The sequence below is a fragment of the Procambarus clarkii genome, chromosome 6 (genome assembly GCF_040958095.1).
Source record: "Procambarus clarkii isolate CNS0578487 chromosome 6, FALCON_Pclarkii_2.0, whole genome shotgun sequence".
Classification (NCBI taxonomy): Eukaryota; Metazoa; Arthropoda; class Malacostraca; order Decapoda; family Cambaridae; genus Procambarus; species Procambarus clarkii.
Genome location: NC_091155.1, coordinates 32,646,261 through 32,662,186, shown reverse-complemented (window position 1 = coordinate 32,662,186; position 15,926 = coordinate 32,646,261). Strand labels below are relative to the sequence as shown.

Below are 15,926 nucleotides of genomic sequence, written 5' to 3'. Positions count from 1 at the left end.
CGGTATGCCAGCCTTTTGATTCCTGTGTGTGTGTGTGTGTGTGTGTGTGTGTGTGTGTGTGTGTGTGTGTGTGTGTGTGTGTGTGTGTGTGCGTGCGTGTGTGTGTGTGTACTCACCTAGTTGTACTCGCCTAGTTGTGCTTGCGGGGGTTGAGCTCTGGCTCTTTGGTCCCGCCTCTCAACCGTCAATCAACAGGTGTACAGGTTCCTGAGCCTATTGGGCTCTATCATATCTACACTTGAAACTGTGTATGGAGTCAGCCTCCACCACATTACTTCCTAATGCATTCCATTTGTCAACCACTCTGACACTAAAAAAGTTCTTTCTAATATCTCTGTGGCTCATTTGGGCACTCAGTTTCCACCTGTGTCCCCTAGTGCGTGTGCCCCTTGTGTTAAATTGCCTGTATTTATCAACCCTGTCGATTCCCTTGAGAATCTTGAATGTGGTGATCATGTCCCCCCTAACTCTCCTGTCTTCCAACGAAGTGAGGTTTAATTCCCGTAGTCTCTCCTCGTAGATCATACATCTCAGCTAGGGTACTAGTCTGGTGGCAAACCTTTGAACCTTTTCCAGTTTAGTCTTATGCTTGACTAGATATGGACTCCATGCTGGAGCCGCATACTCCAGGATTGGTCTGACATATGTGGTATATAATGTTCTGAAAGATTCCTTACACAAGCTTCTAAAGGCCGTTCTTATGTTAGCCAACCTGGCATATGCTGCTGATGTTATCCTCTTGATATGAGCTTCAGGGGACAGGTCTGGCGTGATATCAACCGCCTTTCTCTCTCTCTGACTCTTGATGTATCTCATCTCCCAAATGGTATCTTGTATCTGGTCTCCCGCTTCCTGGTATCCTGTGTGTGTTTGCTTGTGAGTGTGCGTGTCACGAGGGTCCCCTATGGGTCACACTCCTACCCGGAATGGCGTTATGTGGCGACCAGTCAGGGAAGAGAGAGGTGAGGAATCCCACCCTTCCTAGGTGTGTGTTGGTCTTCTAGGTGTGTGCGTGTGAGCCAATTAAGCCACTCCATTTTTGCTCCTCAGTGTGTGTGTGTATGGAGAGGGAGGAGTCTCCAGCCGTCAGGAGAGAGACAGAGTGAGTGAGAGAGAGAGAGAGGGGGGGGGGAGAGACAGAGACAGAGTAAACTCTTGCCCCTTTACACGCACTATTTATTTGAACAGTTATCCAGATCTCGTTACATGAGTCCATATTAATAACAGACATGCAATACTTTAAACGAGACGCACCAACTAAAAGACTATGAGGGCAGACACATAAGAGAGAGAGAGACATAAATGGTTAAGTTATGAGTGAATATTAAATAATAATAACCTCGAACTGCTCAATAGCGAGCTGTGCGTTTTCCTGTGATGAGTGGTGGAGGAGGTTGGGGAGGCGGGTGAGGTTGTAGGGCATCTTCTGGCACATGGGGATCTTGATCTCCTCACACTGAGGCCCAAACTGACCTTCCACCCCCATCAAGGCGCCGCCCACCACCGCCCACACCACCCACACCGCCCATCTCCTCCCAGCAGGTGTGGTGGCCACCGCTGGAGTCTCCAGCCTGGCCGTCATCTTCACCTGCAATATTGAACACATTAGACCCCTCGAGATATGTACAACGCACCTCCTTAAACAGTGTGGCTCATGTATAGCAGTGTGGTTCATGTATAGCAGTGTGGCTCATGTATAGCAGTGTGGCTCATGTATAGCAGTGTGGCTCATGTATAGCAGTGTGGCTCATGTATAGCAGTGTGGCTCATGTATAGCAGTGTGGTTCATGTATAGCAGTGTGGCTCATGAATAGCAGTGTGGCTCATGTATAGCAGTGTGGTTCATGTATAGCAGTGTGGTTCATGTATAGCAGTGTGGCTCATGTATAGCAGTGTGGCTCATGAATAGCAGTGTGGCTCATGTATAGCAGTGTGGTTCATGTATAGCAGTGTGGTTCATGTATAGCAGTGTGGTTCATGTATAGCAGTGTGGCTCATGTATAGCAGTGTGGCTCATGTATAGCAGTGTGGCTCATGTATAGCAGTGTGGTTCATGTATAGCAGTGTGGTTCATGTATAGCAGTGTGGTTCATGTATAGCAGTGTGGTTCATGTATAGCAGTGTGGTTCATGTATAGCAGTGTGGCTCATGTATAGCAGTGTGGCTCATGTATAGCAATGTGGTTCATGTATAGCAGTGTGGTTCATGTATAGCAGTGTGGTTCATGTATAGCAGTGTGGTTCATGTATAGCAGTGTGGTTCATGTATAGCAGTGTGGCTCATGTATAGCAGTGTGGCTCATGTATAGCATTGTGGCTCATGTATAGCAGTGTGGCTCATGTATAGCAGTGTGGCTCATGTATAGCAGTGTGGTTCATGTATAGCAGTGTGGTTCATGTATAGCAGTGTGGTTCATGTATAGCAGTGTGGCTCATGTATAGCAGTGTGGTTCATGTATAGCAGTGTGGTTCATGTATAGCAGTGTGGCTCATGTATAGCAGTGTGGTTCATGTATAGCAGTGTGGTTCATGTATAGCAGTGTGGCTCATGTATAGCAGTGTGGTTCATGTATAGCAGTGTGGCTCATGTATAGCAGTGTGGCTCATGTATAGCAGTGTGGTTCATGTATAGCAGTGTGTGGCTCATGTATAGCAGTGTGGTTCATGTATAGCAGTGTGTGGTTCATGTATAGCAGTGTGGTTCATGTATAGCAGTGTGGTTCATGTATAGCAGTGTGGCTCATGTATAGCAGTGTGGCTCATGTATAGCAGTGTGGTTCATGTATAGCAGTGTGGTTCATGTATAGCAGTGTGGCTCATGAATAACAAAGGATCTGAAGAAGCTCATAGGTAAAAAGAGAGCGTGGTACAAAAGGATTAAGAATGGGGAAGTCAGTTTAGAACAAAAATTCGTACAACTGGTTAGAAATATGAAAATAGAGATAAGGAGGGTAAAAAGAAACTATAAAGTTCACATAGCAAGCTTATCGAAGATAAATCCTAAAGTTTTTTCAGTTATATCGAGTCAAAGAGTAAGCATAGGTCCATTAAAAACTGAGACAGGTCAGTTAACTGATAATGACGAAGAGATGTGTAGTATTTTTAATAAATATTTTGTCTCTGTACTTACTAAACTGGATTTTAACAATATGACTTCAACTGAACAAGTCTATTTGGGTGGGGAAGAGGAGAGGTTGACTAGTTTAGCAGTGACCAAGGAGGAGACCAATATTAAAAAGACCTCGTCGTGGAAAGTCGTAAAGGACTGGGGTCTTAAGAAGACCTTGACAAGGCCGCCAACAGACGCCCTAAGGACTTTAAATTAATTTGCCGTATTGGAAGACGAGTGCCGTGGTGAGCCTGCAGTTCACTCGAAAGGGAAATCAACGAAGAGCAACGAACCGCAGGCCTCTCAAAGTTCTTAAAAATGTAAGGAGGCACCTAAGCGAATTTTGGTTGTGGGAGATTCCCAGGTAAGGTATTTAGACAGAACGTTTTGTGCTAGAGATAAGGGGAACAGGTTAAGGGTTTGGTATCCCGGAGCGGGAATTGGTGAATTGGTTACCTGTGTGGCATCTATTCTTATACTTGCGATATGAACGGTATAAGTAAACAACACAGATCAATTCCAACACAATGTCACACAAAATAATTAAATCAAAATGAAAATAAATCGAATTCTACGAAAATTCAATTTATCAATGCAATCGGAAACATTTAAATGGAACTGTAACATATTTAGTATAGCCTGTGTTGCTATTATGTGCAACAGATGGAGCTATTTTTTCAGAAAAAGCATATTTTTACCTGTCACAGGTGTGGCATCTATATAGTAGGTACATAAAAACCTGTGCATATTCGAATGGAACGTTGTATCAAAATTTCAAAGCAATCAGTGAAGACTTTTCAGAGATTACTGAGCGTGTTACTCTTACGTCCAGCAGATGGCGCTGTTTTTCAAAAAACGCATGTTTTTTCCTGTCACAGGTGAGGCATGTATATAATAGGTATATGAAAACACGCACCTACTCGAATGCAACGTTGAGTCAAAATTTGAAAGCAATCGGTAAAGAGGTTTTGAAGATTTCCCTCACATGAAAAACACATGGAAAAACACAGTTAAAACAAATATATTTTTTCCCCGTCACAGACGTGACATCTAAATAGTATGTATATAAAAACTATCTCGGGTGCGAATGGAACGTTGTATGAAAAATTCAAAGCAATCGGTGAAGAACTTTCAGAGATAAGCAAATTTTGAACAAACGAATATTTACATTTGTATTTATATAGACATATGTGTGTGTGTGTGTATGTATGTGTATAAAGGATATGTGGAGGCTGGTCAGAATTGCATTTCACCTTATAAATGCACATTAATGACACTATATGTAGAACTCAAACACTTTATGTAGGGAGACGTAAATATATGTATTTATGTCTGTAGTTTAGATTAGCATTTTAAAAGCACTACAATCACCTTTTGTGGTTGATTGTTCAATAAATCCCTGGACAATATGTTTACCAGATCTCTCGCCCTGTCTATAGAGGACATAAGAAAATGTATATATGCTGTTTAGCATTGTAAATGTGAGGCCACGTCTGTGGTAGAAAAAAAAAAGAAAACGACTCTAAAACACTGCCTGACTCTAATGATTTATTAAATATGATAGTCAATGGCTCGCTAAGCTCCTCTATGCATTCGTTAAGTACCCTGGCAAACACTTCCTCGGGCCCTGGAAATTTGTTTAGCTTGAATTTCACTATTTGTGAAATAACATCCTCCCTGGTAACTGCTAAACTAGTCAATCTGTCCTCTTCCCCACCCACATAGACTTGTTCGGCTGAAGGCATAATATTCAGTTCTTCTTTAGTAAATACAGAGTTAAAATATTTATTAAAATACTACTCATCTCTTCATCACTATCAGTTATCTGACCTGTCTCAGTTTTTAATGGACCTATCCTTTCCCTAATCTTTGTTCGATATAACTGAAAAAACCCTTTAGGATTTGTCTTTGCTTGCTCTGCATGCGAACTTTATAGTTTCTGTTGACCAAACCACACACTAGAAGGTGAAGGGACGACGACGTTTCGGTCCGTCCTGGACCATTCTCAAGTCAATTGTCACAATCGACTTGAGAATGGTCCAGGACGGACCGAAACGTCGTCGTCCCTTCACTTTCTAGTGTGTGGTTTTGTTAACATATTTCAGCCACGTTATTGTTACTCCTCGCCTGCATCTGTTTATAGTTTCTTTTTGCCCTTCTTATCTCTTTTTTTAACATTTCTAACCAGTTGAACGAATTCTTGTTCTCAACTGACTACCCCATTCTTAATCCTTTTGTTCCAAGCTCTCTTTCTACTTATAATGTTCTTCAGATCCTTTGTTATCCATTTCGGGTCATTATTATTCGATCTATTCAATTTGTAATGTATACTACGTTCCTCTGCTATGCTTAGAATATTTTTAACATTAGTGATACGCCAGACATGGTGATGACACAGGGGTCAGGGAGCACCAGACATGGTGATGACACAGGGGTCAGGGAGCACCAGACATGGTGATGACACAGGAGTCAAGGAGCACCAGACATGGTGATGACACAGGGGGTCAGGGAGCACCAGACATGGTGATGACACAGGGGTCAGGGAGCACCAGACATAGTGATGACACAGGGGGTCAGGGAGCACCAAACATGGTGATGACACAGGGGTCAGGGAGCACCAGACATGGTGATGATACAGGGGTCAAGGAGCACCAGACATGGTGATGACACAGGGGTCAGGGAGCGCCAGACATGTTGATGACACAAGGGTCAGGGAGCACCAGACATGGTGATGACACAGGGGTCAGGGAGCACCAGACATGGTGATGACACAGGGGTCAAGGAGCAACAGACATGGTGATGACACAGGGGTCAAGGAGCACCAGACATGGTGATGACACAGGGGTCAGGGAGCACCAGACATGGTGATGACACAGGGGTCAAGGAGCACCAGACATGGTGATGACACAGGGGGTCAGGGAGCACCAGACATGGTGATGACACAGGGGTCAAGGAGCACCAGACATGGTGATGACACAGGGGTCAGGGAGCACCAGACATGGTGATGACACAGGGGTCAAGGAGCACCAGACATGGTGATGACACAGGGGTCAGGGAACGCCAGACATGGTGATGACACAGGGGGTCAGGGAGCACCAGACATGGTGATGACACAGGGGTCAGGGAGCACCAGACATGGTGATGACACAGGGGTCAAGGAGCACCAGACATGGTGATGACACAGGGGGTCAGGGAGCGCCAGACATGGCGATGACACAGGGGTCAGGGAGCTCCAGACATGGCGATGACACAGGGGTCAGGGAGCGCCAGACATGGCGATGACACAGGGGTCAGGGAGCGCCAGACATGGTGATGACACAGGGGTCAGGGAGCGCCAGACATGGTGATGACACAGGGGTCAAGGAGCACCAGACATGGTGATGACACAGGGGGTCAGGGAGCGCCAGACATGGTGATGACACAGGGGTCAGGGAGCGCCAGACATGGTGATGACACAGGGGTCAGGGAGCGCCAGACATGGTGATGACACAGGGGTCAGGGAGCGCCAGACATGGTGATGACACAGGGGTCAGGGAGCGCCAGACATGGTGATGACACAGGGGTCAGGGAGCACCAGACATGGTGATGACACAGGGGTCAGGGAGCACCAGACATGGTGATGACACAGGGGGTCAGGGAGCACCAGACATGGTGATGACACAGGGGGTCAGGGAGCACCAGACATGGTGATGACACAGGGGTCAAGGAGCACCAGACATGGTGATGACACAGGGGTCAGGGAGCACCAGACATGGTGATGACACAGGGGTCAGGGAGCACCAGACATGGTGATGACACAGGGGTCAGGGAGCGCCAGACAGGGTGATGACACAGGGGTCAGGGAGCACCAGACATGGTGATGACACAGGGGTCAGGGAGCACCAGACATGGTGATGACACAGGGGTCAGGGAGCACCAGACATGGTGATGACACAGGGGTCAGGGAGCACCAGACATGGTGATGACACAGGGGTCAGGGAGCACCAGACATGGTGATGACACAGGGGTCAGGGAGCGCCAGACAGGGTGATGACACAGGGGTCAGGGAGCACCAGACATGGTGATGACACAGGGGTCAGGGAGCACCAGACATGGTGATGACACAGGGGTCAGGGAGCACCAGACATGGTGATGACACAGGGGTCAGGGAGCACCAGACATGGTGATGACACAGGGCGTAAGGAATGCAAGAGGCGGCCCTTGTCAGCAGAGCGGGAGTAAATACAAGATCAACGTACCTTAGAGGTGGGGAGAGAGAGAGAGGTGTGAGTGCGTCAATACTAGCAGTAGGATACGGAGTAGGTCCCACCACAGTAGGTCCCACCACAGTAGGTCCCACCACAGTAAGTGTTGAGTGCACACTCACATCTTGATGTGGGCCGCGTTGACCCTCACGCTCACACACACACACACTGCTCCACACACCGGCTTGGCTCACCACTGTGCCACACACCGGCTTGGCCCACCACTGTGCCACACACCGGCTTGGCTCACCACTGTGGCACACACCGGCTTGGCTCACCACTGTGCCACACACCGGCTTGGCCCACCACTGTGCCACACACCGGCTTGGCCCACCACTGTGGCACACACCGGCTTGGCTCACCACTGTGGCACACACCGGCTTGGCTCACCACTGTGGCACACACCGGCTTGGCTCACCACTGTGGCACACACCGGCTTGGCCCACCACTGTAGCACACACCGGCTTGGCCCACCACTGTGGCACACACCGGCTTGGTTCACCACTGTAGCACACAGTAAACTGAGCGATGACACCGTCGCCACCACTACCTAACGCTCCTGTAATTACTGAACTCAGCGTCAACATCGAGCGAGCGAGTCCACATCAACTCCATCCTTCACAGGCAAACCCTTGCAAGTTGTTTTACTGCGACTGTCTGCTCCTGGGAACAGCACCTGTCATCGTGACAGTATCTCTGCTATAATACGGAGGCCTACGTGACCTAGCAGCAAATGGGGTTACGGGCCGTCATCAGGGGTAACTATGGAGGGTAACTCTGTATGTGTGGAAATGTTTCTGCGTCTGGCAGCGGCGAGATGTGCAGGTGTATTGTGTTAAGATGAATGAGAAAATGAGGAATAGTGTGCGGTGCGGAGAGTCTCCGGTAATATTACCCTCTTGAAGAACCCACTAGAGGAGCTCTTGAGAGGTGAAGGAGGTGGGGGGCAGCACCGGGAGGAGGACGAGGCCCTGATGCAGGGAGGCAGCGGGCGAGGCCCTGACGCAGGGAGGCAGCGGGCGAGGCCCTGACGCAGGGAGGCAGCGGGCGAGGCCCTGACGGAGGGAGGCAGCGGGCGAGGCCCTGACGCAGGGAGGCAGCGGGCGAGGCCCTGACGCAGGGAGGCAGCGGGCGAGGCCCTGACGGAGGGAGGCAGCGGGCGAGGCCCTGACGCAGGGAGGCAGCGGGCGAGGCCCTGACGCAGGGAGGCAGCGGGCGAGGCCCTGACGGAGGGAGGCAGCGGGCGAGGCCCTGACGCAGGGAGGCAGCGGGCGAGGCCCTGACGCAGGAAAGCAGCGGGCGAGGCCCTGACGCAGGGAGGCAGCGGGCGAGGCCCTGACGGAGGAAGGCAGCGGGCGAGGCCCTGACGCAGGGAGGCAGCGGGCGAGGCCCTGACGCAGGAAAGCAGCGGGCGAGGCCCTGACGCAGGGAGGCAGCGGGCGAGGCCCTGACGGAGGGAGGCAGCGGGCGAGGCCCTGACGCAGGGAGGCAGCGGGCGAGGCCCTGACGCAGGGAGGCAGCGGGCGAGGCCCTGACGCAGGAAAGCAGCGGGCGAGGCCCTGACGGAGGGAGGCGGCGGGCGAGGCCCTGACGCAGGGAGGCAGCGGGCGACGCCCTGACGCAGGGAGGCAGCGGGCGAGGCCCTGACGGAGGGAGGCGGCGGGCGAGGCCCTGACGCAGGGAGGCAGCGGGCGAGGCCCTGACGGAGGGAGGCAGCGGGCGAGGCCCTGACGCAGGGAGGCAGCGGGCGAGGCCCTGACGGAGGGAGGCAGCGGGCGACGCCCTGACGCAGGGAGGCAGCGGGCGAGGCCCTGACGGAGGGAGGCAGCGGGCGACGCCCTGACGCAGGGAGGCAGCGGGCGAGGCCCTGACGGAGGGAGGCAGCGGGCGAGGCCCTGACGCAGGGAGGCAGCGGGCGAGGCCCTGACGGAGGGAGGCAGCGGGCGAGGCCCTGACGCAGGGAGGCAGCGGGCGAGGCCCTGACGCAGGAAAGCAGCGGGCGAGGCCCTGACGGAGGGAGGCAGCGGGCGAGGCTTCAGCCCCTGTTCACCTAGTAGTTAGGGTGTACCTTAGCTATACATACCCATTTCTAATTTATTTAGTTTGGTTTTATTTTGAAATTAAATCTGGGTGAGACATAAAATAAAAATATGCTGCACAAATGATGTTAGGTAAGGAAAAGGGTAAAAATGTCACAAACTTTATTCATTGAATACTTAAAGCTATAATTATGACTATATAGACTATTAAAAAAGAGAGAGGGAAGTAGGGGTCCAAGACCTCTTCCTGTTATACAATTTGGGTGTGGAACAAGTAATTATCAAAAGAAGGCACCATGTCGGGAAGGCTATGTAGCAGTATGGCAGTGAGGTGAGGCAGCTACTTATTTGAGAAATGCTTATTTTATTTACCTTATAAGCTGAGGCAACTTATTTTATTTGAGGAATACTCAGCTGATTCCTCTACATTTAGCATGGAACAAATTTGTGTCCAAGACCTCTTCCTATTACTCAATTTGGCTGTGTGTAACCAAACTAGAAGTGCTCTACAAATCAAGGGACCCAGAATGTGGAATGACCTCCCGAATCATGTCAAAGGCTGTACCTCTCTCAACCAGTTTAAGAGTTAAACCAAGTACTGCCTAATTAACTCCATGTAACCTAACTTACCTCCTAAATGTCAACCCATGTCTTGCTATTTTTTAAACAACGCTGTTTGTTCACCAACATGTGCAATTGCTGATTTATGCTATGTTAACCCCCTTTTTGTATTTTTTATTCCTTCTTTCAACACAATTTATACCTAATCCCGATTACTATTAAGTTTTAGTCTGTGTTTTTTTCCCCCCACACCTTGCCCGAAATGCTATGAGTATTAGTGGCTTTAGGTATTGTATGTACTAGCTCTGCCTATAAATCCAACATTATGTTTGTAAATCAACTGTATGTACTTTTCCTGAATAAAATGTATTTATTATTTATTTTTTAATCAGTAAGTATTAAAAGAAGGCACCAAGCTGGGAAGGCTATGTAGCACCATTGTGTGTAACAATAAACCAAATTTTTTTAACAAATAATGCACCTGTATTGTAAAACAAATCCTGTCAGCTGTAAAAATATTGATGCAGTTATTTAAATGAAAAATATAATGAAAGAAATATTACTGGTTTATTTTTATCCTATCTTTTTGTACTGTACAGTATATCCAAGGAAGTGAAAAATTGAGACATAATGCACAATTTAATGAATGATTAGCATGGATTAGCAGTTCAAAAGAAATATGACTTGTATTACATATCAACATGAGATCTTAATGATCCATGGTCAACATGATTTAATAAGGATAATACAGTACTGTATTTGTAATAATACAAACTATAATTTAAAATCTTTATTACTGATTTTTTTATTAAGAAGATTAGGGTGTAAGGGTGTAAACAGGGCCTCGTAGCCTGGTGGATAGCGCGCAGGACTCGTAATTCTGTGGCGCGGGTTCGATTCCCGCACGAGGCAGAAACAAATGGGCAAAGTTTCTTTCACCCTGAATGCCCCTGTTACCTAGCAGTAAATAGGTACCTGGGAGTTAGTCAGCTGTCACGGGCTGCTTCCTGGGGGTGGAGGCCTGGTCGAGGACCGGGCCGCGGGGAAACTAAAAAGCCCCGAAATCATCTCAAGATAACCTCAAGATAGATACACAGCAATGTGCTGCTACCCTATTCTATATGGAATATGACACAGTGTAGATAAAAAACTAGCTATAAGTTTATCTAATACTCCCATCTCACAGGATGGTTAGACATACTGTACATGGAATCAATTTAGAAAATACCAGCCTCAATACAAAAAACAAATCAACTCTGACTAAACAACTCTAAGCAATTTTCACAAGAGGTAAGCACTGAATCATGGAAACATTATATTATAATTACTCTTACCAGTTTCTACAAAACTCCTCTCAAACAATGTATTTTTAAACATGTTTAGGTATACACAGCAATGTGCTGCTTCCCTATTCTGTATGAAGGACCACGCAGTGTAGATCAAAAACCAGCTACAAGCTCACCCAACATCCTCACCTCACAGGATGGCCAGTCATACATGGAATTAGGAGAGAACAAAATACTTAATGCTGATCTATTAGCCTCCACTGGCAAAATCTGGGTGCAGCACAAGAATATCTTCCAATATTCCTGAGTGTATGAAATAATTACAGAGCTCAAAATACCTCATACCATTTGGTATGAAGTCACTGATAACAGGACAATCACAGATATAGTGTTGGAGAGTATGTTCTCTCAAGTAGGACTGAAAACAGATGTTTTTTTTCCACCAAGAGGGCTATAAACCCATGGAACCGCCTACCCGCTGAAGCCGTAAATGCCAAATTCCAGCTAAAAAATATCATTAAGACAATTGGCGGGCCCTTTAACAAGCCGCCGGCTTTCTGTCCTCTTCGAGGTCACTAGATAGTTAGTGGCCCTTGGGTAAATTCAGTAAATATATACAATAATTGTCAGCGCATCTTCCGAGCAACAAGGACAGCTACACAGTATCTCTTAGAATTACGTAGGTAAACAACAAATGTAAACAACAAATGTAATAAACAAAATTTGTTTACTACAATGTCGGTGCTGGCTGTAGAAGTTGAAAAAACATTGTTTTACTTCGAAATATACTAATTTTATAAGAAAATTCGACGTAAATAGGCGGCAGTAGAGCTCCGATAAGCCAGCGCTAAATCTTCAATATGAAGAATGTTGCTGCTCTCTGATTGGCCAAACGAAACACAGTAGTGACCTCTATCGGCACGCAGGTGAACCAACAATTTTCTTCCTAAGTATACCTTATTGAATCGCACCTAAGCATCATCTTAGGGCGCACTTAGGAACCTTCGTAGCAAACCCACTTACGAAGAAATACACAGAGCTTCCTGAATCTAGGTCCAAAATCGTTCTATGCCTATATAATGAGCACCACACCAGAAATAAATACAGTTTTGATATTCCAAGAGTACGACTTAATCAAACTAGAAATGCTCTACAAATCAAGGGACCCAGAATGTGGAATGATCTTCCCAACCATGTTAAAGACTGTACCTCTCTCAACCAGTTTAAGATTAAAACGAAGCTATACCTAATAAATTCCCTGTAACCTACCTTACCCCTCTATTGTCAACCCATGTCTGTTATTTTTTTTTTAATCAACACTGTTTGTCAACCTATTGTATTTGTGCTGCTTTTTCAGTCATGTTCCCCCTTTTTTTTATCTTTATTTGTATTTGTTCTCAACACATTTTATTCCTTATGCTCAATTAGTATTAAGTTCTAGATATTAATGTTTTTCCTGCCCGAAACGCATTGCGTAATAGTGGCTTTAGGCATTGTATGTACTAGCTCTATCTATATATCGATCCATTAATGTAACATTACTTGTATGTATGTACCCTTCCTGAATAAACATATTTATTTATTTATTTATTTTATAAGAAGTAAAACCAAAACAAGGGTTAGGTAGGACCCTTAAAGATGAGACTAACCAAGTAATAATGGACGATAAGAGGGCAGCAAACACTCAGAATGAATACTTCACATCAGTGTTCACACTAGAAACATTAGATGACATCCCATCGCCCACACAAATGTTTGAAGAAGGTGAAGAGAAAGCATTAAGGTATTTAAGAAATTAATTAATTAATGGTTTCGTGATTATGTCGCACCCATAACATGTGGCATAATCAGGAAGAACATTGATGAACTAAAAGACTCGGAAGCGCCAGGTGTGGATGGAATTCAATCCAAAATCATAAAGGAACTGGCAGAGGAACTGTGCCTACAGCTGAAACTCCTCTGAAAATCTCTGGACCAAGGGATAGTCCCCCTAGATTGGAAATATGCAAACGTCACTCCTATTTTCAAAAAAAAAGCAGAAAGCGCTCAGCAGAAAACTACCGGCCGATCAGCTTGACATCACACACCTGCAAGCTCACGGAGAGAATCCTCAGGGAGGGAATCATTCGCCATCTTTCAGCGAACAATCTTGTTAAATCGACACAATATGGGCTTGTTAACAATAGATCCTGACTTACAAACCTGCTCACATTTTTGGAAACAGTAACCGGCTACCCAGACAAAGGAATTTCGGGAGAGGTAGTTAGTATACATGGCCTTTGCTAAAGCTTTTAAAACACTTTAGTGCGCGCGGCACTTGTGAAAAAAAAAGCGCCTTGTGCGCGCGGCGTTCTGCGCGCTCAAGCGTAAACACAAAAAAGTTTATAATCTTTTCACGCTCCTAACATCAATTCTCGAGCTACGTTTTTCATTTTGGTATCAATGCATTGGCAATAAAATTATCTACAAGATCATATGCATAAAATGCCACCAAAGCATTTGCTAATAAACACGAAGATGACTCGCCGTGACACCCAAACAGGAAGTAAATGTTCATACTCTTTCGTTTGTTGCCAGCCTCACAGTCATCCTACAGCGCTTATTTTGATATCACTGAACTCACAATAAAATTCCCCACCCAGACATATGCCTATCAATGTCTAATTATGTTCCGCACGAGTGTGGGAACTGGGCGAAGCGTTAGCCGTGATTTCAGCAGCGACGACACTGTTGTGATGCAGTGCTTTGAAAGTTTATACTTATTTCACTGTCCTGACATTATTTCTCGAGCTACGTATTTCATTTTTATAGCAATGTGTTCGCAATAGAAAGTTCTATAAGAACATGGGTAGAATTGGCCAACAGAGCGTCAAATAAGTTTGCGGCGAATAAAATCTTACGCGAATCTTACGCATGTTTGTACCCGTGGGCGTAAAAAGTTTTTACTTTGCTCATGTTTTTTCAAGTTTATACTTGATTCACACCGTTTTTTTTTGTTTGTATAGTGTTCGGAATAAAATTCTCCACACAGACATATGCATATAAATGTAGAATCATGATCGCGGCCAACACAAGAGTGTGTGGAGTGGGCGATTACCCTCGTTGTGTCACCAACTCAATAGTCTCTCCTCTAAGTTACAATACATTGCCGTTTTCTCAAATAGGCACTGTGCCTATTAGAGAAAACGAAAATTTAATGGCAAACATATTCATACAAACCCCAAGTCGATCGAGTAGTAAATACCCAATATAAAACACGGTCCGTAAATTTACGTCGTGATCCGACAAGCGGTTAAGCAAAACGCCCGTAATTCCAAGTGGAAAATCCAGGGAAATGTTAAATATATTAATGGGTACCACATTAAAGATCGACAAGGAAATTAAAGGCACATAGAATAAATGGAAGAATATTAGAATGGATAAAACAACGGTTAAAACAAAGGGTCGTGCTAAATGGGAATGAATCTGATTGGAGAAATGTATTTAATGGGGTGCCACAGGGGTCCATTTTGGGCCCAACTCTTTTTGTCATATACATCAATGACATAGATGAGAATATTACAAACCATATCATCATAATTACAGGTGACAAAGATTTATGGTAAAGTTGGAAATGAAAATGATGATCAACATGAACTCCGCAAATGGTCAGAAGACTGGCAAATGCTCTTTAATATCGATAAATACAAGATCCTGTATGTGGGGCATAACAACCCACGCTACAACTAACAAGTTAACAGCATTACCTTGCAGCAGATTGACGAAGACAAGGACTTTGGAGTCAGAATCCATCACTCGGTCAAAGTTAGGTAGGGACAGCAGTAAAAAAAGCTAACCAAACACTTTTAATAATCAAGCGTACTTTTGAATTGAATTAAAAGAAGGAAGTCATTAAACTGAACAAATCGTTGGTGTAGGCAGTACTTGGGTTGTTGTATCCAAGCATGGAGACCTCATCTTCAGAAAGACAGCTGCTTTGAAGAAAGTTCAACACCGGGCAAAAAAAATCATTCCAGAACTAAGTCATCTCACGTATCAGGAACGGTTGAGGGCCACAGGGCTAACAACACTACCAACCAGGCATGACAGGGCGAATCTCATGGAAACTTTTGAAAGACTGAACAATTTGGAGGATGTTGATCCAGACATTTTCTTCTAAAGGTGAGATGTAACACAAACAAGGAGCAAAGGCGTCAAGCTCAACAAGCCACAATGTAGGACTGAGAACAGGAGATGCTTTTTTCACTTACAGGGTTATAAACCTATGGAACCGCCTACTCACCGAAGCCGTAAATGCCGAAACTGTTAAACTTTAAAATCCAACTGGAAAAATCTTCTGGGCAAATGAGGGGGGGGGACCTTTGACAAGTCGGAGGGTTCCTGTCCACGTCGAAGACAATAGAATGTTAGTGGTCCCCAGGTAAATTCAGGTAACATATTGACACTCTGTGATTGCCAATATCAATGAATTCAGACGAAATTTGAGGTGTGTAAGTATTTCATGCACTCACGAGTACTGGAGGATATTGTTGATATTGATATTATGTGGGGCCTGACAGCTGAGTGGACAGCGCTCGAGATTCGTAGTCCTAAGGTTCCGGGTTCGATCCCCGGTGGAGGCAGAATCAAATGGGCAGGGTTTTTTTCACCCTGATGCTCTTGTTCGCCTAGCAGTAAATAGGTACAAG

At 45.9% G+C, this 15,926-nt stretch overlaps 1 protein-coding gene across 2 annotated transcripts in view; it reads right to left on the bottom strand.

Moving 5' to 3' along the window:
* LOC123753947 (secreted frizzled-related protein 3) overlaps nt 1–8,205 on the bottom strand; it is a 45,788-nt gene extending 37,583 nt beyond the window's left edge. For both annotated transcript variants that reach the window (XM_069308133.1, XM_069308125.1), the window contains exons 1-2: nt 7,347–8,205; nt 1,340–1,588 (exon numbers count right to left, since the gene is read on the bottom strand). In XM_069308133.1, coding sequence (XP_069164234.1) covers nt 1,340–1,582 — 243 coding nt within the window. In that variant the 5' untranslated portion in view covers nt 1,583–1,588; nt 7,347–8,205. The remainder of the gene's footprint in view (nt 1–1,339; nt 1,589–7,346) is intronic.
* Between the last annotated feature and the right edge of the window lie 7,721 nt (nt 8,206–15,926).